Genomic DNA, 23,539 nt, shown 5'->3' on the forward strand with positions numbered 1-23,539 from the left:
AATGTTTTGCTTGTGGACCTAACACTGGGAAATTCAATAGCACAAGGTCCAACGTATTGTGTGCTACTCATTAAGCCTTAAACTTTCAAGGTCTTTTGTCTGCCAGTGTAAAAGCATGTGAAGGAAATCTCATTAATCAGGTCCTGGGCTCAATCTGGGTCCTGATTCAGAGGGGTTTGCTGGAGGGGAAGGTCAGGGATTAGATTGTTGACTGGTAGTTAAAGGGGTTGAGGTAAGAACTGGTAGGGATATTGGTTCCTCCAGAGAATCAGCTGCCAGGATATAATAACAGAATTGGTTAGAGATGGGTAATTAGATTGAGGGCTGCAATTAGATTGGGTTGATATCAGTGGGTGCAATTGGTGTCTAACTGGCCGTCAGTCCTTGGTGGCAGATTGAATTAGGGGAAGATCATGAACTTCCAGGTGAGGAGAGAGTTACTACCCTAAGGTGGAGTAGTTATGGGGAATGCAAAAAAGAAAAGCTTGATTAGTAAATTAAAGGGAACATATCTGCATCAGGTTCCCTACATGAGCCTAGGTCTTGGTCAAGGAGGTTTTTCTTAAGTCATGTCACAGGAGCTTTGAGAGTGTACCATGGACAGCATGGACTATACGTATGCCACTAAAGATCCTGGAAGTGGTATCCATATTTGTTGGAGGTCACTGTGGGATATCCCAGGTCCTTTATCATCACACAAGAGGCATAGGGGACTTGGAACAAATTCGTGATCCAAGATTTTCCACTGTGGTTCATTTTTTATGTATAAACATATGGCATCAATTACTTGGCAATCCAGTTTCTAGGCCATTATGCTTCATTATTCAATGAACAAATCCAGGAGTTTGGAGACCAGCTGAAGTCCAGATGAAGGGTCTTGACCTGAAACATCGAATGTCCATTTCCTTCCACAGATGCTGCCTGACTTGCATCTTGTTTTTTGCTACAGGAATTTGGAATTATTTTTAGTATTCAGTTCTTTCAGGTCTTTTTGTAATTAGTAAGTTCTTCTACAGCTATTTGCCTTTTTATGTGTTTGGCATGCTGAATTGACCATGATGTAAGGAGGGTCCATGTAAACCTTAATTAAAATGTCCACTGATTGAGGAGTACAGCAAGCTGTAAACTCTCCTCCTGACTAGTTCTGTGCAAGAGTTATAATAGGCTTGGGCTCTGAATTCAAACTTCTTTATTCTGTAACAGAAGTATCTGTGTTTAACGCGGCTGCACCAGTGCTGCGGTTATAGTGAATAGGCTAAATCTATACGTATTTTAGGAATAGTTAGAGTTTCTGCTAATCTCTAGTTATAGTCGAGGCATATTTTAGTCCTTTTGAGTTTTAGAAGTCTCATCTACCCTTTCTAGAAAATAGATCTTGTTACATTGTCAGAGTTTTCCCATATGTCCCGTAAAATAACCTATCTCTCATCAAGCATCACTGAAACATTATCTGGCCCTCATTACACTGCTGTTTGCAGGGAACTTGATATTTCCTTCTTTGTAACAGCAACATACATGTACAAAGTAATTGGTTGTAAAGTGCTCTGGGATGTGTGATGTTTTTAATTTTTTCTGCTTATTTTTCTTTGCTCATGAGCAAAGCTAATTAGGCGCTTCTGTCCTTGCCATTAATGTCCTTCAACATCTTCAAGACTCTTTTCATGGCTTCCTCTTTCCCCTTATAAAATAGCCATTTTTTAGTTCTCCCCATTTCTCTCTTGAAGACAAGGACTGCTGATGTGCAGGTTCATCTGGTAGTTATTCAGTAGTCATGCTTCATTTCTGACCCCAAATAATAATGGAAGACATAAAATCCAATACTGAATATGCATTCTTACAGATTAATATAAGCAATTTCCAGCAAGGATCACTGAACAATGATCAGGAATATGAACACTGGATGATTTGTTTTTCACTTCTGGCAACCCATAGGAACCAACACTTGATTGCAGCATCCTAATTATTGTATTGCCTGAGATTAACTATTGCAGCACAAAAAAGAAATTAGATCAGCAGACTTTAGACATGAATACTTCGGTGTTGCAATATATACCTGCTCTATCCATTAATCCATCAGGCAAACTCTTGGAAAAACAACTGCTGAAGACGAGTTTAAAGTCATCAGGACAAACTGGTAAAGCATCATATTTTCAGGATTGTTCCAAGAAGAAATGGAGAATTTAAAAAAAAATCACTGCTTGTGTGTACGTGAAGCTGAATACATCCCTGTGTATTATTTTGGCTGAGCTGTCTCCAAGGTCCCAAGTGATCTTCTGAAAAATATTTTGCTGTTCCTGCAGCATTATACCAATCTAGAGCATTGTGATTCCACATATGATTCCAATGTTAATCTGTTGGTTTGAATGTACATCTGAATTCTAACTGGTACCAAAAGTGAAAAGTGTATTAATGTATTACTAATCTCAAAATAGATCAAGTTGCATTTTGCATAAAATAAAGTTTGGATAAAGCAGATCCTCAGGGAGTTGAATAAAAATTTGAAAAGGGAAAAATTGTAGGCATCCAAGGATAGTTTTAAAAAGGAAATATGGAACAGACACCATGGGCTAAATAATTTGTGGTGCTATCAAATTCAATGAATTTATTAGTCTTGGTAAGAAATCACTATCTTGTACAACTGAAACTGGTGGGATTTAAGGAAAAGCTACCCTCAGGCTGGAGTCGTAAAGCACATGAAAGAAGTTGGTTATGATTTTTGGAGGTCAATCATTGCAGCTCCAGGATATCACGGCTGGAGATCCTCAAGATAGTGTCCTAGTACCGTCATCAGTTCTTCATCAGTTATGTACATTTTATCATAACATCTGAAAGGTTAAAGGGGGGAGGGGTGATTGCTGATGTCCATTCCCATTTGGAACCCCTTGGAAAATTAAGCAGCCTCTGTCTGTAGGAAGTGCAAAATTCTGGCACGGGCTAAGTTTAAGTGACATTCATGTCATTAAAGTACCAAGCAATGACTATTAAGAGGAGAATTTTACCATCTGCCAATAGCATTCAACTGCATTGTCATCGTTGAATGCACCCCCCACCTAAAACATCTGAGGGTCATCAATGATCAGAATTTTAATCGGACCAGTTATAAGTACTTCTCACTTGCCTGAGTGAGTGCAGTTCCAATAGCACTCGAGCTTGACACCGTCCAGAGCAAAGCAGTCCGCTTGATTGGCATCCAATCCATTAGCCTAAACCTGTACTATTTTCATGGCTTGCAAAGTGACTGAAATGTATACCATTTAGAAAATGCAAGTCTGTTGGTGGCGCTCGGTGGACTAAGTCATAACTTGGCTTTGGTCCAGGCACTTTTCAATCTATTATTTACCACCCTTTAATAAGTCTTTTACAATATTGGTGCAAGTTTAACCTTGATTTTTAACTGTTAAAATGACCACCAGATCTAAAGCCTCTGCTAATGGTAAAGGTATTGGAGACCAACCTACTTTGGAAGCAATTTCTAATCTGGATAGAAAGTTTGATCGGAGCTTTGCCGAATTGAAGTCTATTTTAAAAGACTTTGAAGACAAACAAAATACTCTTATCCAGGAGAATGCCAAACATGCAATTAATTGCTGAACTTGACCAAGTTGGTAGAGAGAGATGCCAAACTTCATTCACTTGAAAAAGCCTTAATTACAACCAAGCAAAACCTGGAAAAGCAACAACAGAGGATCATCGACCTGGAAGGACGTAGCAGAAGGAAAAATTTAAGGATCATCAGTTTTCCAAAGAACACAGAGACCGGTAACCCTACAGAATTCTTTTCTAACCTTTTGGTCGATGTTTTTAGTCCTGAAATGTTCCCTGTTCAGCCCATTCTGGATAGGGCTCACAGAGCATTAAGATCTAAACCTGCTCTGGATCAAAAACCTCTGGCAGTAATACTGAGATTCCATTATGTCAGCGTCAAGGAACTCCTGATTCGTACCGCTCGTAGATGTGGAATGATTCAATTTAAACAATGGAAGTTTCGAATAGTTAAAGATTACACCCCAGAAGTCATGAAAGAAAGGCTGACCTACAAACCAATTATGGCTCGTCTCTATCAAAGCAACTATCATCCTGCATTATTATTCCCAGCAAGGTTGAGAATTTCATTACCTGATAAATCTCACAAATGGTTTAAATCCATTCAAGAAGCCGAGAATTTTCTTTTGAATTAGCTTTTAATTTTAGAAGCTAAGAAATGCAGAAGAGACACAGTGTTTTTCCTTTGATTTACTACCTACTTATTTTATTATCTAATTAATTTTTAGATTTAAACCTTTCTTTTTTCTTCTTTTAATATTTTTAATATTTTGTTTTAATAACAATTAAGAATTTAACAAAATAACTGATCGTTTGTTTTCTTTTCGAAATAATTATTAAACTGTATTTTTTAATTGTGGCCTTTGGCTCTGTTTCAATCTCACAACTATGTTATGAGTTCGATATCTCTGCTTGTATTATGTTGTTCTTTTTTAGACAAAACATGGGTGGTTTATATATTTTTTCAATTTGGACTACTGCCACCAATAGAACTGGGGTTAGTTCAATTAGAGAGTCGCTTTCTGGCTGCCTATTGGCCAGTTTTTGGGCTGTTGGGAAGGGGGGTGGGGTTGTTTTTGTTTTTTTTCTTCTGAGCTAAACTACAAATTTTTCTAAATTGTCGTCACATCCGTTTCCTCTTTGAATTTTTTTTTACTTCTTCTTGTTGGTAAGACTCGGAAATACCAAGATTAACCCTTTACATACCATATGTTTTTTAATCTGTTAAAATGGATAAGACTATTAATTTTATTTCATGGAATGTTAACGGCTTAAATAATCCACTTAAATGCAAGAAGATTTTTAAAGTTTTTCGTAGATTAAGTGCTCAGATTATTTTCGTTCAGGAGACTCACATCAGGAAGAAAGATAATCAACGTTTTTTTAGATTTTGGAGGGGTCAACAGTTCCATTCAAATTCACAAACAAAGGTGAAAGGAGTTTCTATTTTTATAGACTCCTCAATTTTGTTTGTCCATCATGAGACAATAACAGACCCAAATGGTAGATTTTTATTAATTACTGGTCTGCTTCATAATAAAAAAAAGTTGTTATGGTTAATCTTTATGCACCCAATGTAGATCACCCTGAATTTTTTAAACATCTGTTTGCATTTTTTCCTAATTTAAATGAATACACTGTGAATATGGGTGGAGATTTTAACTGCTGTCTAAACCCTTCGATGGATAGATCTGTGTCAAATCCTGTACTTCCAAACAAATCCGCTGTCTTTATTAATTCCTTTTTAGTTGAATCTGGAATTTTAGATGTTTGGAGATTTCTACACCCATATGATAAAGAATTTTCATTCTTTTCTCATGTTTACCATAACTACTGGAGGATTGATTATATTTTTTATTGATGCTAGGTTAGCTCCACTTACTATGGACTGTAAATACGATGCAATTGCCATTTCTGATCATGCACCATTGACTTTATTAATTAAATTACCAGATGTATCCTTTGATGTCAGACAATGGCGATTTATTCCTTCTCTATTACAAGACAGATTTCGTCCAATTTATTAAAGAACAGATTTCATTTTTCTTTTTAACTAATTTTACTGAAGAAATTTCCAGTGGGATAATATGGGATACTTTTAAAGCATATATCCGTGGTCAAATTATTTCATATTCCGCTGGTTTGAAAAAACAAACTAATAATGAAATAAGTATATTGGTTGACAAGATTAAAGAAATCGATAAAAAATATTCTGATACTCCTAATCTGGAGCTTTTTAAAAAGAAAACAGAACTCCAATTACAACATAGTTTATTATTAACATCTTCAATTGAAAATCTACTACTTAAAAATATAAAAATATATACATGGTGACAAATCTGGTAAATTATTGGCCAACCAGTTGAAAGCTACTTTATCTAAACGTCAGATTAATGAAATTCGTAAACCAGATGGTACCTACACGATAGATCATGTTCAAATCAACAAATCCTTTCAAGAATTTTATTCTTCTTTATACCAATCAGAATCCCGAGGATCCTACATCAATGTATGAATTTTTAAGAAATCTGAAGATTCCCCAACTATCTTTAAATGAATGTTCTACATTAGATGCTCCCATTTCAGAGGAAGAAATAAAGAAAGTAATATTTTCAATGAACTTGGGTAAAGCACCCGGCCCTGATGGATATACAGCTGAATTTTTTAAATCCTTTTCTGATATTCTTGTTCCCTGGTTGGCCAAAATTTTTAAAGATACCCTATCAGTGGGTAATCTACCGCAATCTTTCTATGAAGCAACTATTTCTTTAATTCTTAAAAAGGATAAAGATCCCACTGATTGTGCTTCTTATAGACCTATTTCTTTATTAAATATAGATTCAAAAATATTTTCCAAAATATTGGCCTTTAGACTGGAAAAGGTTCTCCCACAAATTATCTCTGAAGACCAGACAAGATTTATTCAGAATCGTTATTTACATTTTAATATTAGGAGATTACTGAATATGATATATACTCCTTCATTCCCAAATCCCAAAATGTGTTGTCTCACTAAGATGCTGAAAAGGCGTTTGACAGAGTCGAATGGGAATATCTATTCACTACGCTTCAAAAATTTAATTTTAGTCCTAAATTTATATCTGCGATTAAAATGATTTATTATGCACCTATGGCTTCAATGCTTACTAATAATCAAAGATCTCTTTTTTTTAGGCTTTTTCGAGGTACTAGACAAGGTTGCCCGTTAAGCCCTTTATTATTTGATATTGCTTTAGAACCCTTGGCTATTGCACTTCAGGACTCTTCAAATGTATGTGGCATTACTCGCAGACAGAAGATTCATAAGATATCTTTCTATGCAGATGACCTGTTACTTTATATTTCTAATCCTGATGAATCTATCCCCGCAGTACTATCACTACTAGATCAGTTTTGTGTTTTTTCTGGCTATAGATTAAATCTTAATAAGAGTGAACTTTTTCCATTGAATATGCAAACCCCAATTTATGGCCAATTACCTTTTAGATTGGTAACTGACTACTTTATGTATTAAGGTATTAAAATTACCAAGAAACATAAGGACTTATTTAAAGCTAATCTATTGCCTTTAATTGACCATGTTAAACAATTATTTACTAAGTGGTCTCCACTGTCTTTATCATTGGTAGGCCGAATTAATGCGATTAAGATGAATATTTTACCAAAATTTTTATATTTATTTCAAGCGATTCCAACTTTCGTCCCAAAATCTTTTTTTGACACTATTGATTCTAAAATTCTTTCATATATTTGGCAGAATAAAAACCCAAGGATAAGTAAGAAATATTTACAAAAACTAAAAAAGGATGGTGGTATGGCCTTGCCTAACTTCAGATTATATTATTGGGCAATTAATATCAGATATTTAATTTTTTAGATACAAGATTTAGATGTAATTCAATGCCCCAAATGGGTATACCTTGAGCACCAATCAGTACTTGAATTTTCATTAGTTTCTATTTTAGGAGCTTCACTCCCTTTTGCACTTACCAAATTAAGTAAACATATGACTAACCCAATTGTTAAACATACAATACGAATATGGTTTCAATTTCATAAATTTTTTGGATTGAATAAATTTAACTTGTCAAGTCCCATTCAATCTAATTTTTTCTTTCATCGATCCAGAGTTGACTCAGCTTTTTCTATATGGAAAAGGAAGGGAATAGTATGTTTTCGCGATCTATTTATTGATAACTGTTTTTCATCTTTTGAACAATTGTCTAACAAATACAATTTGCCTAGATCACACTTTTTTCGATATTTGCAGATTAGAAAATTTTTTAAAACTACTACACCCTCTTTTCCGACACCTTACAAAATTGAAACTACGGAAAAAATTTTAGGTCTTAATCCTTATCAGAAGGGCTTGATAGCAATAATCTATGATTTAATTATGAAAATACGTCCAGGATCACTGGACAAAATTAAGAATGAATGGGAAAGCGAACTGCAGACGTCTATACCTACAGAGACTTGGAAGAAAATTCTTCATTTAGTTAATACATCTTCAATGTGTACCAGACACTCGTTGATACAGTTTACGGTAGTTCACAGGACCCATATGTCCAAAGATAAGCTAGCTCGTTTTTATAACCATGTAAATCCTATATGTGATAGATGTAAATCGAATGTGGCTTCTTTGACACATATGTTTTGGTCCTGTCCTCTTTTGGAAAAATATTGGAAAGACATTTTTAACATTATTTCAACTGTATTGAAGATTGATTTACAACCTCACCCTATCACTGCAATTTTTGGATTACCAAGGATAGAGTCTGGCCATTTATCTGCTTCCGCTAACCGTATGATTGCCTTTGTTACATTAATGGCCAAACGATCCATTTTGCTCAAATGGAAGGATCCAATACCCCCTACTGCTTTTCAATGGTTCTCTCAAACTATATCATGTTTAAACTTGGAAAAAATTAGGAGTGGTACTGTTGATCCTTCGCTTAAATTTGAAGATATTTGGAGTCCATTTATTCAGTATTTTCACACGATGTAGATCCCCTTTCAATAACTTTGTAACTTAGAGGAACGGAGTTGACGACATAATATTGCTCTGTTTCTACTGATTAGCCCAGTTTTGTTTTTCTTTTTTTTTACTGTTTGTTTTTTTTTGCAATTTTTCTGTTTAGTTTAGTTTATATTGTTTATAATTTTTCTTATTGATTTGGGTTTTTCTTTCTTTTAATTTATATAATAAATCTTTTTCTTCCTTTTATATTATATTCATTTACTAAATGATCGTTGGATCTACAGATTTTTTTATATGTTATTGTTTTTTATGATTATCTGTGCCATGATTGTTATCCTGATATCTTTGTATTACATGTATAAATATTGATGCTATATATCAATCTGTATTAATTTGAAAACTAATAAAAAGATTGAAAACAGAAAGAAAGAAAGAAAATCCATTGCAGTTAGTCACTAAAGCTTATTCAACAACATCTTACAAACATGCATTCCTACCACTAGGAATGACAAGGACAGAAGGTGTAGCTGACCACCAACAGGTTCCCCTCCCATTTGGACACCCTACTGACCTGGAAATATATCACCATTCCATCATTGGCACCTGGCCTACATCCTGAAACTCCGTACCCAACAGCACTTGTGGAAGCACCTTTATCGGAAGGACCACAGAGGTCCCACCTTCGTCACCACCACCTCAAGGGCAATTAGGAAAGTGCAATAAAAGCTAGCCCTGCTTTTGTAGTCCTCATTCCAAAGTTAATTGAAATTTCATAAATGAACATAGCAGTTGTAAGACTGTGCTTGACTAATGTTCACTAAGAGTGGAAGCTCTATCTGGAACTCAGGAGAGAAGCAGCAGGAGCGTATATTGTTTGGGGTAAAGTAAAAAAGCAAAGCACATAGCAATAATATTAGGTCTTCACATTTTTTTGGAAGTGTTTGAAGTTAAGAGGAGAATAGGGTAAGACTAAAAGTAAATGGAGTGACTAAATGGGAAAAAACTTGGATAGTTTTATTTGTGGGCATTCCAGTTCCATAAAGTATGTTGAGTTGAGGATAATGAGACTTTGGAAAGTATGAATGAACTGTTATCATGTTAAACACGTTAGTATGAATTTTAAATATCTAGGGAGATTAAGATAAATGTCTGGTTCAATTGAATTTTTAATAGTTCCCCATGTAAAGCTCATGGGTGTCTCAGCAGACATATCATTGATATCGGCGAACAGGGCTGCATCGAACCATGGCTGAGAAGAGACAGAGTATCAGTTAATAATTCAGATGGAAAGAGAAGGTGGGGGAGTATGTGTCCTATTGGACTGAAAACCGAATGTGTGAGTTGAAGGAGTGGTTTGGAGACGTTGAGGCATGCAAGACGATGGCTTCAGTCTTCCCAGTATTTAATGGGAGGAATTTTCTGCTGATCAAAATCAAACAGCATGAAAAAATTTATCTGGTGGAGGTGGTAGTGATTGGATTTGTAAATTATTAGTTTGCATATGAAATTTTGTGTCTTCAGATAGTGAGCTTGAGGGACAGCACGTAGAAGGGAAACTTCAACAAAATATTAACCCAGACTCCTGTGTGGAAAGTCTTGACTGTAATGCACTACATCTTCCAAGCCTCTGGAATGCTGGTTAAAACTGAAGGAAAATTATATTTTCATATAATGCAATGAATGAATGTCCATTCTTATTAAGCTATTTGCTTAATTTCATTTGTTGGATAAGTCAATTTCTCAATGCTGTTTGAATTATCAGATGTAGACATTTTTTCTTTACATGTTATAGACTTGACTAGAAAGTGAATTGTAAGATTGACATTTACAGTCAGGTTATTACGGATGAGTGACTGCGATTCATTACTCCATGAGCAGAAGCTGGTCATCATGGTGCTTTAAAGCTTCAGACAGATTGTAAACAAATATAATCTGTCTCCCTTTGTTGACAGACTCTATTTTTAGATTACCATTAAGTGCTGAGCTCCTGCAGCTGGTCATAGGTGTCCTACAGGTAACAACAATCAAAGGTAAACTTCAGGTTTTTTTAAAAACTGGTGAATGTGTCCTGGAGATAGACAGGGAGAGGTGGCATAGTCAATGGCGATGTGCAGTGCAGGATAGGCTTCAGTATCTTTGTTCTGCATGCTATGCTTGTATATCAGCAATCAATGTTTGCTTCAATGTTAAGCTCTTTTATTAGATTTCTGTTAAACCTGATCATTGGCATACTGTCTTATTAGTTTTTGTTTCCTGTTTTAAGACAAGTGGACACAGTTTGTTCCAAGTTTTTTTCACGCAGTAATATGACTGTATGTGATATGTTTGTCAATTGATGTTGATGCACCCTGGTCTAGATTGCCTCCTTGTAGTAAATTAACAAATTTGGAGCTTGGTAAGTGTATCCTGTAATGTAGTAATGACTGGTAACTAGTTATCTCAACTTAGTCCAATCATAATTACTCCTTATTTATCTTTTTTCACATCTTTTGTTTATCATATGACCATTAAATTTAAGTGATATGTCCAGAGTTTGAAGCCATTTTATGATGTGTGCTTAATAGATGTTTGAGAAACCTTGGGCAAATTTCCTTCTTGGTTGGTGATTTAGACAAGACAAGATATCTTTATTAGTCACATATACATTGAAACACACAGTGAAATGCATCTTTTGCGTAGAGTCTTCTGGGGTCAGCACGCAAGTGTTGCCACTCTTCCGGCGCCAACATAGCATGCCCACAACTTCCTAACCCGTATGTCTTTGGAATGTGGAAGGAAACTGGATCACACGGAGGAAACCCACGCAGTAATGGGGAGAACGTACAGACTCCTTACAGACTGTGGCTGGAATTGAACTCTGGTCTCTGGCGCTGTAATAGTGTTACACCTGCCCATAGGAATGTGGTTTTGACTTTCCAGGAGGAAGTGGCTGCATCTCCCTTGGGTAATCCAGCATTGGTTAATGGGTACTTGTAATCTTTGTAAGTCTGAGCTGTGATAGGATGAGCTGTTGTTGAGGATGTTGTTCCTACTCAACATTTTCAACAGTTTCCAGTGATAATGAAAAAGCCTATTGGTGTTCCCATGCTTGTTTCCTTCTGACCTGCTTTGCAATTCACTGCTTTTTTAACTGCATTATATTTCAGGAGCATTCCGTGTAGGTGGAACACTAGCAATTAATCACATGTTGTACTTCATTAAACTAAATGACATTTTTTGTGACCTTTGGTGGCTACTCCTGGGAAATAAATCTTAATTTTCCCTGGCATTTAATTTTGTTCATTTATTCTAATAATGTTCTCTGTTCAATCAAGCATCTTTCTACAATCTTATTTAAAAACCACAAAATAAAAGGTAATTCATCACTCAGAATGCCTGCACCCCCCCCCACCCCCTAATATATTCTAGACAGTCGTAGTAAGTTAGTGCATCCTTGCCAATGGTTTTATGCCAGCTTGATCCACAGAATGGAGATTATTTGGGTTTCCAAATTGGTAGTTTGTTTACCCTATTTAGTGATATCATGAAAGTTGGTTCAAAGTCAGTTGATGATATGATGCCCTTCATTATTAAATAACCTGGCAATAATTGTTGTTTAGGCCACTAGAGTGTGGGCCATCTACCAGGAGATATTGGTCTGATTGTGCTGATGGTTAGCCAGTGGGTTGATGGAGAACTGATGTTCAACTGCAATGTGTGTATCAATGTGTGCCAAACCTCTTTGCTTGTGCACTGTAGCACAGAAATACGGAGCATGTATTTGGTTCCCAGTTTTATACCAGCCATCACAGATGCATCTAATATGGGTCCATTCCTTTGAATGTGTTCTTCAACGTTGTATCGAAAGTTGTGTTTTTTTTAATTATTATATTTCTTTACTTCATATGTACAGGTCCTGCTTCCCAGGTTACAACAGGGTTTCATTCCCGAAAACTGTTGTAACCTGAACAGTTCTCAAGTCGGAAATGTTGCTGCAAACCGAATTCCCACACATCAAAAGATACCTGCAGCAGCTGGCAAATCCATCCGGCCAGTTTCCCAAATGCTCATTCATATGTATGTAATGGCCATTCATAAGCTGGGGAGGGCCTGTATTTATGTTTCTAGATTAACAGCAGTTTATTTTTAAATATTTTAATTTTTTATCTTATGTTTAGGATTTTTAGTTACCTAAATGTTTCTGATATCTCAGAGAAATTTAGAAACACTGAAAAGGCCTTCTGACAGTTGAGGTTATGCTGGTATGGTCCACACGCAGACCAGAGGCTGACAACATTTGCATGCCAGGGAAAATTTAACCACAAGTTTAACATTTTGTATGTTACTATTAATATTTAGTACATGTATAAGATGCTTGCTATAGTGAAAAGGAGAAAAAAATACTGGAACATCACTTCAGGCATTCTGTCCACGTGCAATTTAATAATGTTGCTTCAGTGGCATTTCTGGGAAGTGAAAATATTCCCAGTCAGGCAATTTACCTGAGGTTGCCTCTTAGACTCAGAGGAAAGAAAAGTGTGTGAGAGCAGGAGAATACTTTGAGTCAGGATGTTCAATGGTTAGCTCACTATCAAATAAAATGTAATTGAAGTTAGCTGGAGAATGGTCTAACTTATTCATTCCGTGTCTGCTCTGCCTGTTTGCATCACCTTTAGTTGCTGTACCCTTATGTTGCTCAGCATTGAGTATTGTGGGAGTGAGTAGCTTTCTCTGGAACTGCTGACACTGCCATTCTGCTGTTGCCCACCAAGAGGAGCCCTGGAGTTGTCTCCCCTTCTGTTCTCAACTCATTTGGCCGAAGTTGAACTTTCTTAATGAGAGGAGGATGGGTAAGGATGAAGGTTGGCCCACTTCCCTGAAGCAAATACATACTCATTTGGGCTTCTAAAATTAATAATGTTGGGTGTGAAATTTTCATTCTAAGTCACCTGAGCTATGAGAAACAGCAGTAGAACTATGGACTTTATTCTGCAGCAATCCAGAGAGAGGGATTTAGACTTGTCAGGCAAGAGAGTGAAAAATATAGTTAATTAAATTGGGAACAATTTGAAATGATAAATTTGATCTGCAGTGTATTATTTCACTTGAGGTACTTCTGCTGTAAGTATATTGTTTTCCTCCTGTCCCAACCCAGTCTTGTAGAGATTGGATTCCAATATATTATATACATATAAACTGGACAAGCATCTTCTAAGTTTGGAAATAAAAGTTTTCTTTGGCTTTTTTCATGCTTGAAATTATTTTCAATTGCTTTTGTCATTCAGCCAAAGACATCGCTAAAGAAATTGAAAAGAATGAAAAGACCCGAGCTCAGCTTGAAACCAAAATGGTTGAAAATGTAAGTGTCCTTTAATGCTTTCTCTGTAATTTAATCTTTCTGATGGAGAAAAAAGTTATAGTTCAGTTGTTTTCATTAGGCATTGAAATTCACAAAGGATCAGTCAGAAGAAGAAATCAATGTAATCCACAAGGAATATCGTGAGTATATGATTTTTTTTAACTAGCACCTTTTAAAGTTTGGAGACTTGTATTTGAGTGCATGAGCAATGGCAGTGCTCACAACCATTCTGCGACCACCACTAATGTAAACCCTGAGGGACTCAGATAAGATAAGCTTTTTGTTAGTCACGTGCACATCGAAACACACAGTGAAATGCATCTTTTGCGTAGAGTGTTCTGGGGGCAGCCCGCAAGTGTCGCCACGCTTCCGGTGCCAACATAGCATGCCCACAACTTCCTAACCTATACGTCTTGGAATGTGGGAGGAAACCAGAGCACCTGGAGGAAACCCACGCAGACACGGGGAGAACGTACAAACTCCATACAGACAGCAGCCGGAATTGAACCCGGGTCGCTGGCGCTGTAAAGCATTACGCTAACCGCTAAGAGGGAATAGTGAAGATTTACTGGCATGGAGTGAAGGACATGAGTTATGTGCAGAGACTATGGCTGGGACCTTTAGCAGAGTAGTGAAGAATACAGGAGGGATTTGGTAAAGATGTTCAAAGCTTTTGATATAGCGTAAATGCTTTTGGGTTGTCGATAAACAAGACATAGATGTAAAACAATTGGTAAAAAGGTCGATGGGTAAATATTTTTCCAGAGTGATTTGTATTGATCTGGAATGCATAGCTTGAAACTTTGATGGAAGCAAATTTAATACAAATTTTCAGAAAGGTGTTAGATAAATACTTGAAAAGGAAACATCTGCAGGGCATTGCGAGAAGAGCCAGGGAGTAGAATAAATAATTAAAGGAGAATTAAAGATGCAGATAGAATAGGCTGAAATGCCTCCTGTCTGCTACTATGCAAGCCTGGAAAGTCAAAGTCGAGTTTATTATGACATGCACAGGTGCAATGAAAAACTTACTTGCACCATATAAACAGCATTCACAAGAGAAACATAAGTTAAACATAAATTGTACACAATTTTTACAAGGAAGAACACAACTAAAAAAAGGTCCATTTTAATGCAAAGTGATCAAAGTGGTAATAGTGTTGTTAAACTGTAGTGATTAGGGTTGTACGGTTGGCTCAAAAACCAAATGGTTGAAGGGAAGTAGCTGTTCTTGAACCTGGTGGAGTGGGACTTCAGGCTTTTGTACCTCCTGTTCGCTGGTGGATGTGAGAAGATGGCATGGCCCAGATGGTGGGAATCTTTGATGATGGATGTTGTGTTCTTGAGATAGTGGTTCCTATAGATACTATAGATGGTGGGGACGGATGTGTCCATAATGTATTGGGCTGAATCCACAGCTTCTTATGTTCTTGCACATTTGAAATGATCCATTAAAAGAAAAATGAATGGCGGGATGAGGTTAAAAAGTTCAGATGTTTTCTGCACTACACAGTTGGCAGTAGTGTTATAGAGCAAACAAGTAGCAATGACTGAACAACTCTCACTGACTTGTGACCAGGAATGGGTTTTGCCATAAAATTACAAGTGGCTGATTAATGAAGGCACACATTAATATACCACCTTTCACAGTCTCAGGATTGAGCATTTACATTCACACTTTTACAGTGTTAAATACACAACAACCAATTCATGCGTTGTAACCTCTCAAAAAAAAATCAACAAAATGAATGATCTGGTAATTGGTTTTAATTGAAGGATAAAGTTTTGGCCAGAGCACTGGGAAATCTCTCTTGCGGTTCTTTGAAAATTGCTTAGGTTTTTTTTATACCCAAGTCTAATGATTCATATGAAAGAAAGCATCTCTGGCAGTTCAGAGCTCCTTCCATGTGCTAGCGTGCATTATATGCTCAAATCTCAGGATCAAGTCTTGAGGTGACAATGTTGCCTCATAGGTGAGAATGCTGTCTTAAAGATATCGCCCAAAAATATATCAGAAGTACTGAGCAAAAAGCATTTTAATTTTAATTGCTTTTTTTTAATGCAGCCAGCGTCTGATATGCAGAAGTTGCACTCCTATGTTGACGTCCTTCAAATTAATGTATCATGTTTATTGCTCATAGTGTAATTTAGATTAGATTAGTTTATTGGTGTATACACCAATAAACTATACTAATCTAGGGTGCAATGAAAATCCTTGTTTTCATGAAGCTTATAGAGTAAACAGTATACTTGGTAATAATAAATACAAAAATAAATACAACGATATGCAAAACAACGGAATGGTGCAAAGATTGTAGTGCAATCTGAAGTAGTCCAATAAAATATGTAAGTGACGATAGCCGAGTACCCAAGAGGGGCAGAGTTAAGAGTATGAGAATGTGGCAGCATCACCGTGAATGGTGTGAAAGAGGTGATTGGTTTAGGAGGCTGGTAGCAGTGGGGGAAAAAGCTATTCTTAAGTCTGGATGTCCGGGATTTCATGCTCGTCTTCTCCCAGAAGGTAGAAGAGAGAAAAGGGAATGGCCAGGGTGGCAGGCATCCTTGACAATACTAGCAATGCACCATGAAGACGGACTGGATGGAAGGAAGTGATGAGCCTGTGATGAACTGGGCTGTATTTACCATCATCTGCAGGTTCAGTCGGTCAAGAGCAGAGCAGTTGCCGTACCAGGCTGAGATGCAACCCGTCAGAATACTTTACACTTATGAACACGCTAATCTTTATTCCCACTCTGACAGACTCAACAAAAACTTCAGGATTAGGGTCTGTCAACCACAGCATATGATAAAAGGACAGTAGCAACTTCAGATCTTATAAGATTTCTTTACTAGTCACATGTATATCGAAACACACAGTGAAATGCATCTTTGTGTAGAATATTCTGGGGGCAGCCCCTAAGTGTCGCCACGCTTCTGATGCCAACATAGCATGCCCACAGCTTCCTAACCTGTACATATTTGAAATGTGGGAGGAAACTGGAGCACCCGGAGGAAACCCACGCAGTTACGGGGAGAGCGTACAAACTCCTTACAGACAGTGGCCAGAATTGAACCAGGTCGCTGGCGCTGTAATAGCGTTACGCTAACTACTACACTATATTCCCCCATTATTTTGCTTTGGAATGGATTCTGCAGGCTCTGTGTTTTACAGTATCTTTATTGTTTTGCAAGTTGTGGACGCAAGAAAAGGAAGCGTTCATTTAGTCCTTTTAGACCACCATTTGGTATTGGTATTGGTTTATTATTGTCACTTGTACCGAGGTACAGTGAAAAGCTTGTCTTACAAACCGATCGTACAGGTCAATTCATTACACAGTGCGGTTACATTGAGTCAGTACAGAGTGCATTGATATAGTACAGGTAGAAACAATAACAGTATAGAGTAACGTGTCACAGCTACAGAGAAAGTGCAGTGCAATAAGGTGCGAGGTCACAACAAGGTAGATTGTGAGGTGATAGTCCATCTCATTGTATAAGGGAACCGTTCAATAGTCTTATCACAGTGGGGTAGAAGCTGTCCTTAAGTCTGGTGGTATTTGCCTTCAGGCTTCTGTATCTTCTACCCAATGGGAGAGGAGAGAAGAGAGAATGTCCCAGGTGGGTGGGGTCTTTGATTATGCTAGTTGCTTCACCAAGACAGCGAGAGGTAAAGACAGAGTCCAAGGAGGGGAGACTGTTGTCCGTAATGCGCTGGGCTGTGTCCACAACTCTCTGCAGTTTCTTGCGATGCTGGGCAGAGCAGTTGCCGTACCAAGCTGTGATACATCAGATAGGATGCTTTCTATGGTGCATCTGTAAAAGTTGGTGAGAGTCAAAGGGGACAAACCAAATTTCTTTAGCCTCCTAAGGAAGTAGAGGCGCTGGTGAGCTTTCTTAGCTGTGGCTACTACGTGATTTGACCAGGACAGGCTGATGTTCACTCCCAGGAACTTGAAGCTCTCAACCCTTTCGACTTCAGCATCATTGATGTAGACAGGTGCATGTACACTGCCCCCTTTCCTGAAGTCAATGACCAGCTCTTTTGTTGACGTTGAGGGCAAGGTTGTTGTCATGACACGATGCCACTAAGCTCTCTATCTCCTTCCTGTACTCCGACTCATCGCTGTTTGAGATATGGCCTACAACGGTGGTATCATCTGCAGACTTGTAGATGGAGTTAGAGCAGAATCTGGCCACACAGTCATGAGTGTATAGGGACTAGAGTAGAGGGCTGAGGACGCAGCCTTGTGGGGAACCAGTGTTGAGAATAATCGTGCTGGAGGTATTGCTGCCTAGTCTCACTGATTGCAGTCTGTTTGTGAGAAAGTCAAGGATCCAGTTACAGAGGGAGGTGTTGAGTCCTAGGTCTCAGAGTTTGGTGACAAGCTTACTTGTGATTATTATATTGAAGGCAGAGCTGTAGTCAATAAACAATAGTCTAACGTATGTGTCTTTACTGTCCAGATGCTCCAGAGCTGAGTGTAGGGCCAGGGAGATGGCATCCGCTGTAGACCTGTTTCGCCAATAGGCCAATTGCAATGGGTCCAGGTTGTCTGGTAGGCTGGAGTTGATGTGTGCCATGACCAACCTCTCCAAGCACTTCATGGTGGTGGATGTCAGAGCCACTGGTCGCATGTTACCTTGCTTTTCTTCGGTACCGGGATGATGGTGGTCTTCTTAAAACAGGTGGGAACCTGAGCTTGAAGCAGGGAGAGGTTAAATATGTCCACAAATACTTCTGCCAGCTGATCAGCACAAGATCTGAGCATACAGCCAGGAACACCATCTGGGCCAGGTGCTTTCCTCGTGTTCACTCTCCGGAAGACTGATCTTATGTCCTCCATTGTGATCACAGGTTCAGCTTCCTTGGAGGCTGTCAGGGTGGATGGTGACAATCCACTTCCCTTCTGTTCAAAACACACATAGAATGCGTTAAGTTCATCTGGAAGGGATGTGCTCTTGTTAACTATGCAGCCCAACTTCGTCTTGTAGCCTGTTATGGCATGTAAGCCCTGCTATAACTGACAGCTGGTTAGGAACTCTATTTTGAGTCGGTATTGCCTCTTAGCATCCCTGATAGCTTTCTGAAGGTCATACCTCGATTTCTTGTACAGATCAGGATCACCAGATTTATGTGCAGCAGTCCTCTCCTTCAGAAGGGAGTGGATTTCTCGGTTCATCCATGGTTTCCTGTTTGGGAACACCGGTGTTGTCTTCTTTGGTACACAGTCCACCACACACTTGCTGATAAAGTCTGTGATGGTGGTGGCATACTCATCAAGGCTGGCAGCTGAGTCTTTGAACATGGACCAGTCCACTGTCTCAAAGCAGTCACATAGGAGCTCATCTGCTTCCTCAGACCAGCACTGCACGACTCTCCGTACCGGATCTTCCCGTTTCAGTTTCTGTTTGTATGCAGGGAGGAGGAGCACAGCCTGGTGGTCTGATTTCCCAAAGTAAGGACAAGGGGTGGCTCGAAAGGCATCTTTGATGGTTGTATAGCAGTGGTCAAGGGTGTTGGTGCTCTTGGTGGAGCAGGAGATGTGCTGATGGTATTTTGGTAACACACTCTTGAGGTTGGCCTGATTGAACTTACCTGCAATGATGAAGAGGGCCTCAGGATATCCTGTCTCAAGGTTGTTGACCACGGAGTATAGCTCATTGAGTACAGGCTTCATGTCCATCTGTGGTGGGATATAGACTGCCATCAGGATGGCTGACGTGAACTTAGATCTTAAGCATTTACCTGTCTTGGTTAACCCTCCATATACCTGAACAAAAATCTTTTATTCCTCTAAACTTCTGAGTCAACTTCATCTTAAGTCTTCCTGTGGGTGCGTGCTCCATATTTTCATTTCACTTGTGCAAAATACATGTGTTTTAATGGCAATCAATTTGCTCGTGGCTCTCATCTTTCCTATTTGTCATCTCGGAGATAATAAAATTGCTATTATGGTGCCGGACCAAAGAACATTAGTGATTTTACCTTCCACTTCAAAACAAATCTAGTAACGGTAAGCATTGGCAGAAAGCCATAAAAATCCAACCATTGTTTTCCAGTGAAAGAAACCTGTATGTGACTCTAGTTCCCACACCAATATGGTGAACTCTTATCTGACTTCTCTGCACTGGCAAATCTCTCAGTTATATTAAGCTACAACTGTAAACATTCAAGAAGACACTCCTGCACTCTTTTCAGGACAACCAGGGATAGACGATGTGATGACCTTGTCTGAGTGCCCATGACTGAGAATAACTTCTTAAATATAAATTTTTTCTTGTGTTCTTTTAAGAAGCTTTCAGATCTTTTAATTCATAAGACTCTTCACTGCGATTGGAGTTTGGTATTTCTTCCTATATGTCATTGTGCTATTCTACTGACAGAGGTGCATCTTTTAGGTCTCAACTCCAGCAAGAACTCAAGCCAAAATATCAACTTATTGTTAAGTTGTGGGTTGGCTATTTTTGCTTTAAATCTGTTTTCAACACGGCCTGGACTAAGAAGTTAAATTTTCCGTTGAGATTGTAATCCCTGATTCATTAAAACCAAGAATGCACTCTCTACCTTTCTCCAGTCAGTTTTATTTTGCCAGATAGCAGAGTCTATAAGGATTTTTCATTTATTGGGTTGACAGTTCTCGTGGTGTCGAGGTATGGAACTTAGCCTTTTGTTTTACTGATCAGGAATATGTAAAATTGAACCTTGCTGTGAGGAAATTCGACATTTATTAGACAAGTGGAACAAAGTCCGTTCCCAGTAAAAAAATACTAATGCAGCCATAGTACAAAGCAAGTGTGCTTTTGTATGACAGAGAACCATGTGTTTTCCAAATTTTCTGTAAAGGTTAATAAAATTTAGAAGCTAATGATTCTGTAGTCTTTTGAACAGAGTTTAGTAGACTAGAATCCCAATATATTTCATTTTATTCAACTCAAAACCACGAACTCAGAATGTGATAGATTTATGCTGCAGGGCATTCTTCAATAATTATTTTATCAAATCACGGCTATATTGAGGGTTGAGGAAAGAGGCTGAGAAATCAATAATGTAAAGCAAGGCCATGGAAATAAGTTCCCTCATAAATCAGTGTTACCTGACATGAAATCAAATAATTGTTTCTTTGTAGTGTGGAGACATTTAGCTTTGAGTGGGGGTGAATTTTCAATTTATTTCATTCATGCTTCTACTTGGCCTGTTATCCAACACTCATGTGGTCTAAATTCTTTTACTGTTTACTTCGATGATACCTTAGTTTCCTTACTTTGCAGGAAAAACATGTATTTTAAAATTTTCTGGCTAATATAGTCATTGCTATATCCTGGCGTTCACCTACTGATCCTCCTGGGGTTATGACCTGGCCTGGCCTATTGTGTCTCCAGTTTTCCATATATTGGACACTTGGGCAAAGACAGCACACTTCAAGGCAATGATTTTTAGAATTGCCTCATCTTTCAGCTTTTCTACATCCCATCAACACCTTTAAGGCTCTTAAAATTTACCCCTTTGGCTAAGCTTTTAGTTGACTGGCCTAATTTATCAGACTTTGCCTAGCAATGTCTTTCTATATTGAAAGTCTATAAAATGTAGATTGCTGTTGAGACTGGAGAGGCTAGGTCTGTTTTCCCTTGTGGAGGAGATTAAGAGGGGACATGCTTGATGTATATAAAATTATAAGGGTACAGATAGGGCAGACTGCAGGAAACTTTTCCCTTTATCAGAGGTGAATAAAACTAGAAGACGTAGATTTAGGGTAAGGAGTAAGAGATTTAGATGGGATCTGATGGGGACCTTTTTCACCCAGAGAGCGGCAAGTACCTGGAATGCACTGCCAGAGAGAGTGATGGAAGTAATGTGCTGACAGTATTTAAGAATTGTCCATTTAAACATTAAATCATCCTCTGCATAGCAAGCTATGGGCCATGTGTTGGAAGATGGCATTAATATAGTTGGGTGCCCACAGATTGGGGAGGCTGTGGTGGCCTGAATGGCCTGTTTCCATGCTGTGTGACTCGATGACTCTACATTGTCCTTGATAAGTCTCTAGAACCAGCCTGTCACCAAAATGATGGCCGATTGTAGGTATGAAGGGAAAGTTGGTCGAATTAGACAGTGGCATTAGTTTGAAAGGTATGGCACTGCCAGATGTTTAAATAAGTATGTCATTTTTCTCAACAAGGATATGTACTATTGTGGAGTAATGGCTATGTGTGAAAGATGATCTATCTGTGACTAACCAAAGAAGCTGAGATGCAATTAGAGTGAAAGAAAAGGTTTATAATGTTGAGAAGAATACTGGTAGGCCAGAGAGCCGGAAGAAGTTTAGAAACCAGCAAAAGAAAACTGAAAAGTGACAGAGGAAGAAAATAGATAAGAGAATACATCTTAAGGAATACAAAAACAGATTATTAGAGTTTACACAAATATGTGAAGAGGATAAGAATAACAAAGACTAATGTTGGTCCTTGGCAAGCTGAGTGAGGGGTTTTAATCATAGGGAATAAGGAATGGAAGAGCCACTGAACAGATACTTTGCATCTGTCTTCGATTAGAAGGCACAAATCAGACCAATAATAAGAAATAAGGGAGTAAGAGGGAAGAGCAACTTAAAACTATCATATTCAATATAGAAAAGGTATTAAGCAAACTAATAGGATTAAAGACTGACAGATCCCCTGTCTGTGTACTGGGCTTCTATTAAGAAAGTGGCTGTGATCTTTCAAAATTTCCTCTAAGTTGGAAATCAGATTGGAAAATTGCAAATGCCACACCACTATTCAAGAAAGGAGAACAAGTGAGTAGGGAACTATTTGCTAGTTACCCTTACATCTTTCATTGGGAAAATGTTAAAGTCCTTTATTAAAGAATAGTAAGAGAACACTGAGAAACTCATAACGTGATGAGGCAGAGTCAATGTGACTTTAAGAAAGGGAAATTGTGTTTGGCTGATTTATTAGAATTCTTAGATGTATTTTTAGATTTAATTTGCAGGGTGGATTAAGAACAACCAGCAGGTGAAGTGTACTTTGATTTTGAAAAGGCATTCAATAAAAGTTTATTGGACAGGATAAAGGGTCATGGTGTTAAGAGTAATATATAAACTGGTATAGAGGATTCATTAACTGGTAGAAAACAGAGTAAAGTTGGCAAGTTGTAATTAGTGGGTTGCTGTAGATGTCAGTATTAGGTCAGAGGTGTCAGTGTTGGGGCCATATTTATAACCTATGTTAATGATGATATGAAGATTGGTGGGCCAGTAAATTTTGAAGAGAGTACAACAATTCTTCAAAGGGATATTGTTGGAGTAAGTTAGTAGGCAAAAAGATAGTAGATGTACCTGTATTTTGAGGCTATCCATATGTTAGGAGGAAGAAAAATGCAGAAAATTATTTGAATAGTGTGTAACAAGTGAATGCTGGTTTTCAGAGAAATTTGGGTGTATAAGAAATACAATGTTAGCCTCAGGTACAGCAAGTAATTAGGAAGACATGGAATGTTTTGTTTCACTGCAAGAGGGATGGAGCATAAAAGTAGGGAGGTCATGTTGGAACTACAGAGGGCTTTGATGAGACCATACCTGGACAACATACAGGTTTGACTTCCTTACATAAGGAAGGGTGTCTAGAAATTGCACCCATTTGTGTACATTTTTTATGTCCAAATCACACATAAAAGCCAT

At 38.0% G+C, this 23,539-nt stretch overlaps 1 protein-coding gene across 5 annotated transcripts in view; it reads left to right on the plus strand.

The window, feature by feature from the left end:
- Positions 1-23,539, plus strand: part of rad18 (RAD18 E3 ubiquitin protein ligase) — a 219,377-nt gene that overhangs the window by 102,649 nt on the left and 93,189 nt on the right. For 4 of the 5 annotated variants that reach the window (XM_052018687.1, XM_052018688.1, XM_052018689.1 and 1 more), the window contains exons 8-9: positions 13,789-13,862; positions 13,942-14,002. The exons of the other annotated variant lie outside the window; for it this stretch is intronic. In XM_052018687.1, the coding sequence (XP_051874647.1) occupies positions 13,789-13,862; positions 13,942-14,002 (135 nt within the window). The remainder of the gene's footprint in view (positions 1-13,788; positions 13,863-13,941; positions 14,003-23,539) is intronic. 5 annotated transcript variants of the gene reach the window in all.

This window comes from Pristis pectinata, chromosome 6 (genome assembly GCF_009764475.1).
Source record: "Pristis pectinata isolate sPriPec2 chromosome 6, sPriPec2.1.pri, whole genome shotgun sequence".
NCBI classification, from domain to species: Eukaryota; Metazoa; Chordata; class Chondrichthyes; order Rhinopristiformes; family Pristidae; genus Pristis; species Pristis pectinata.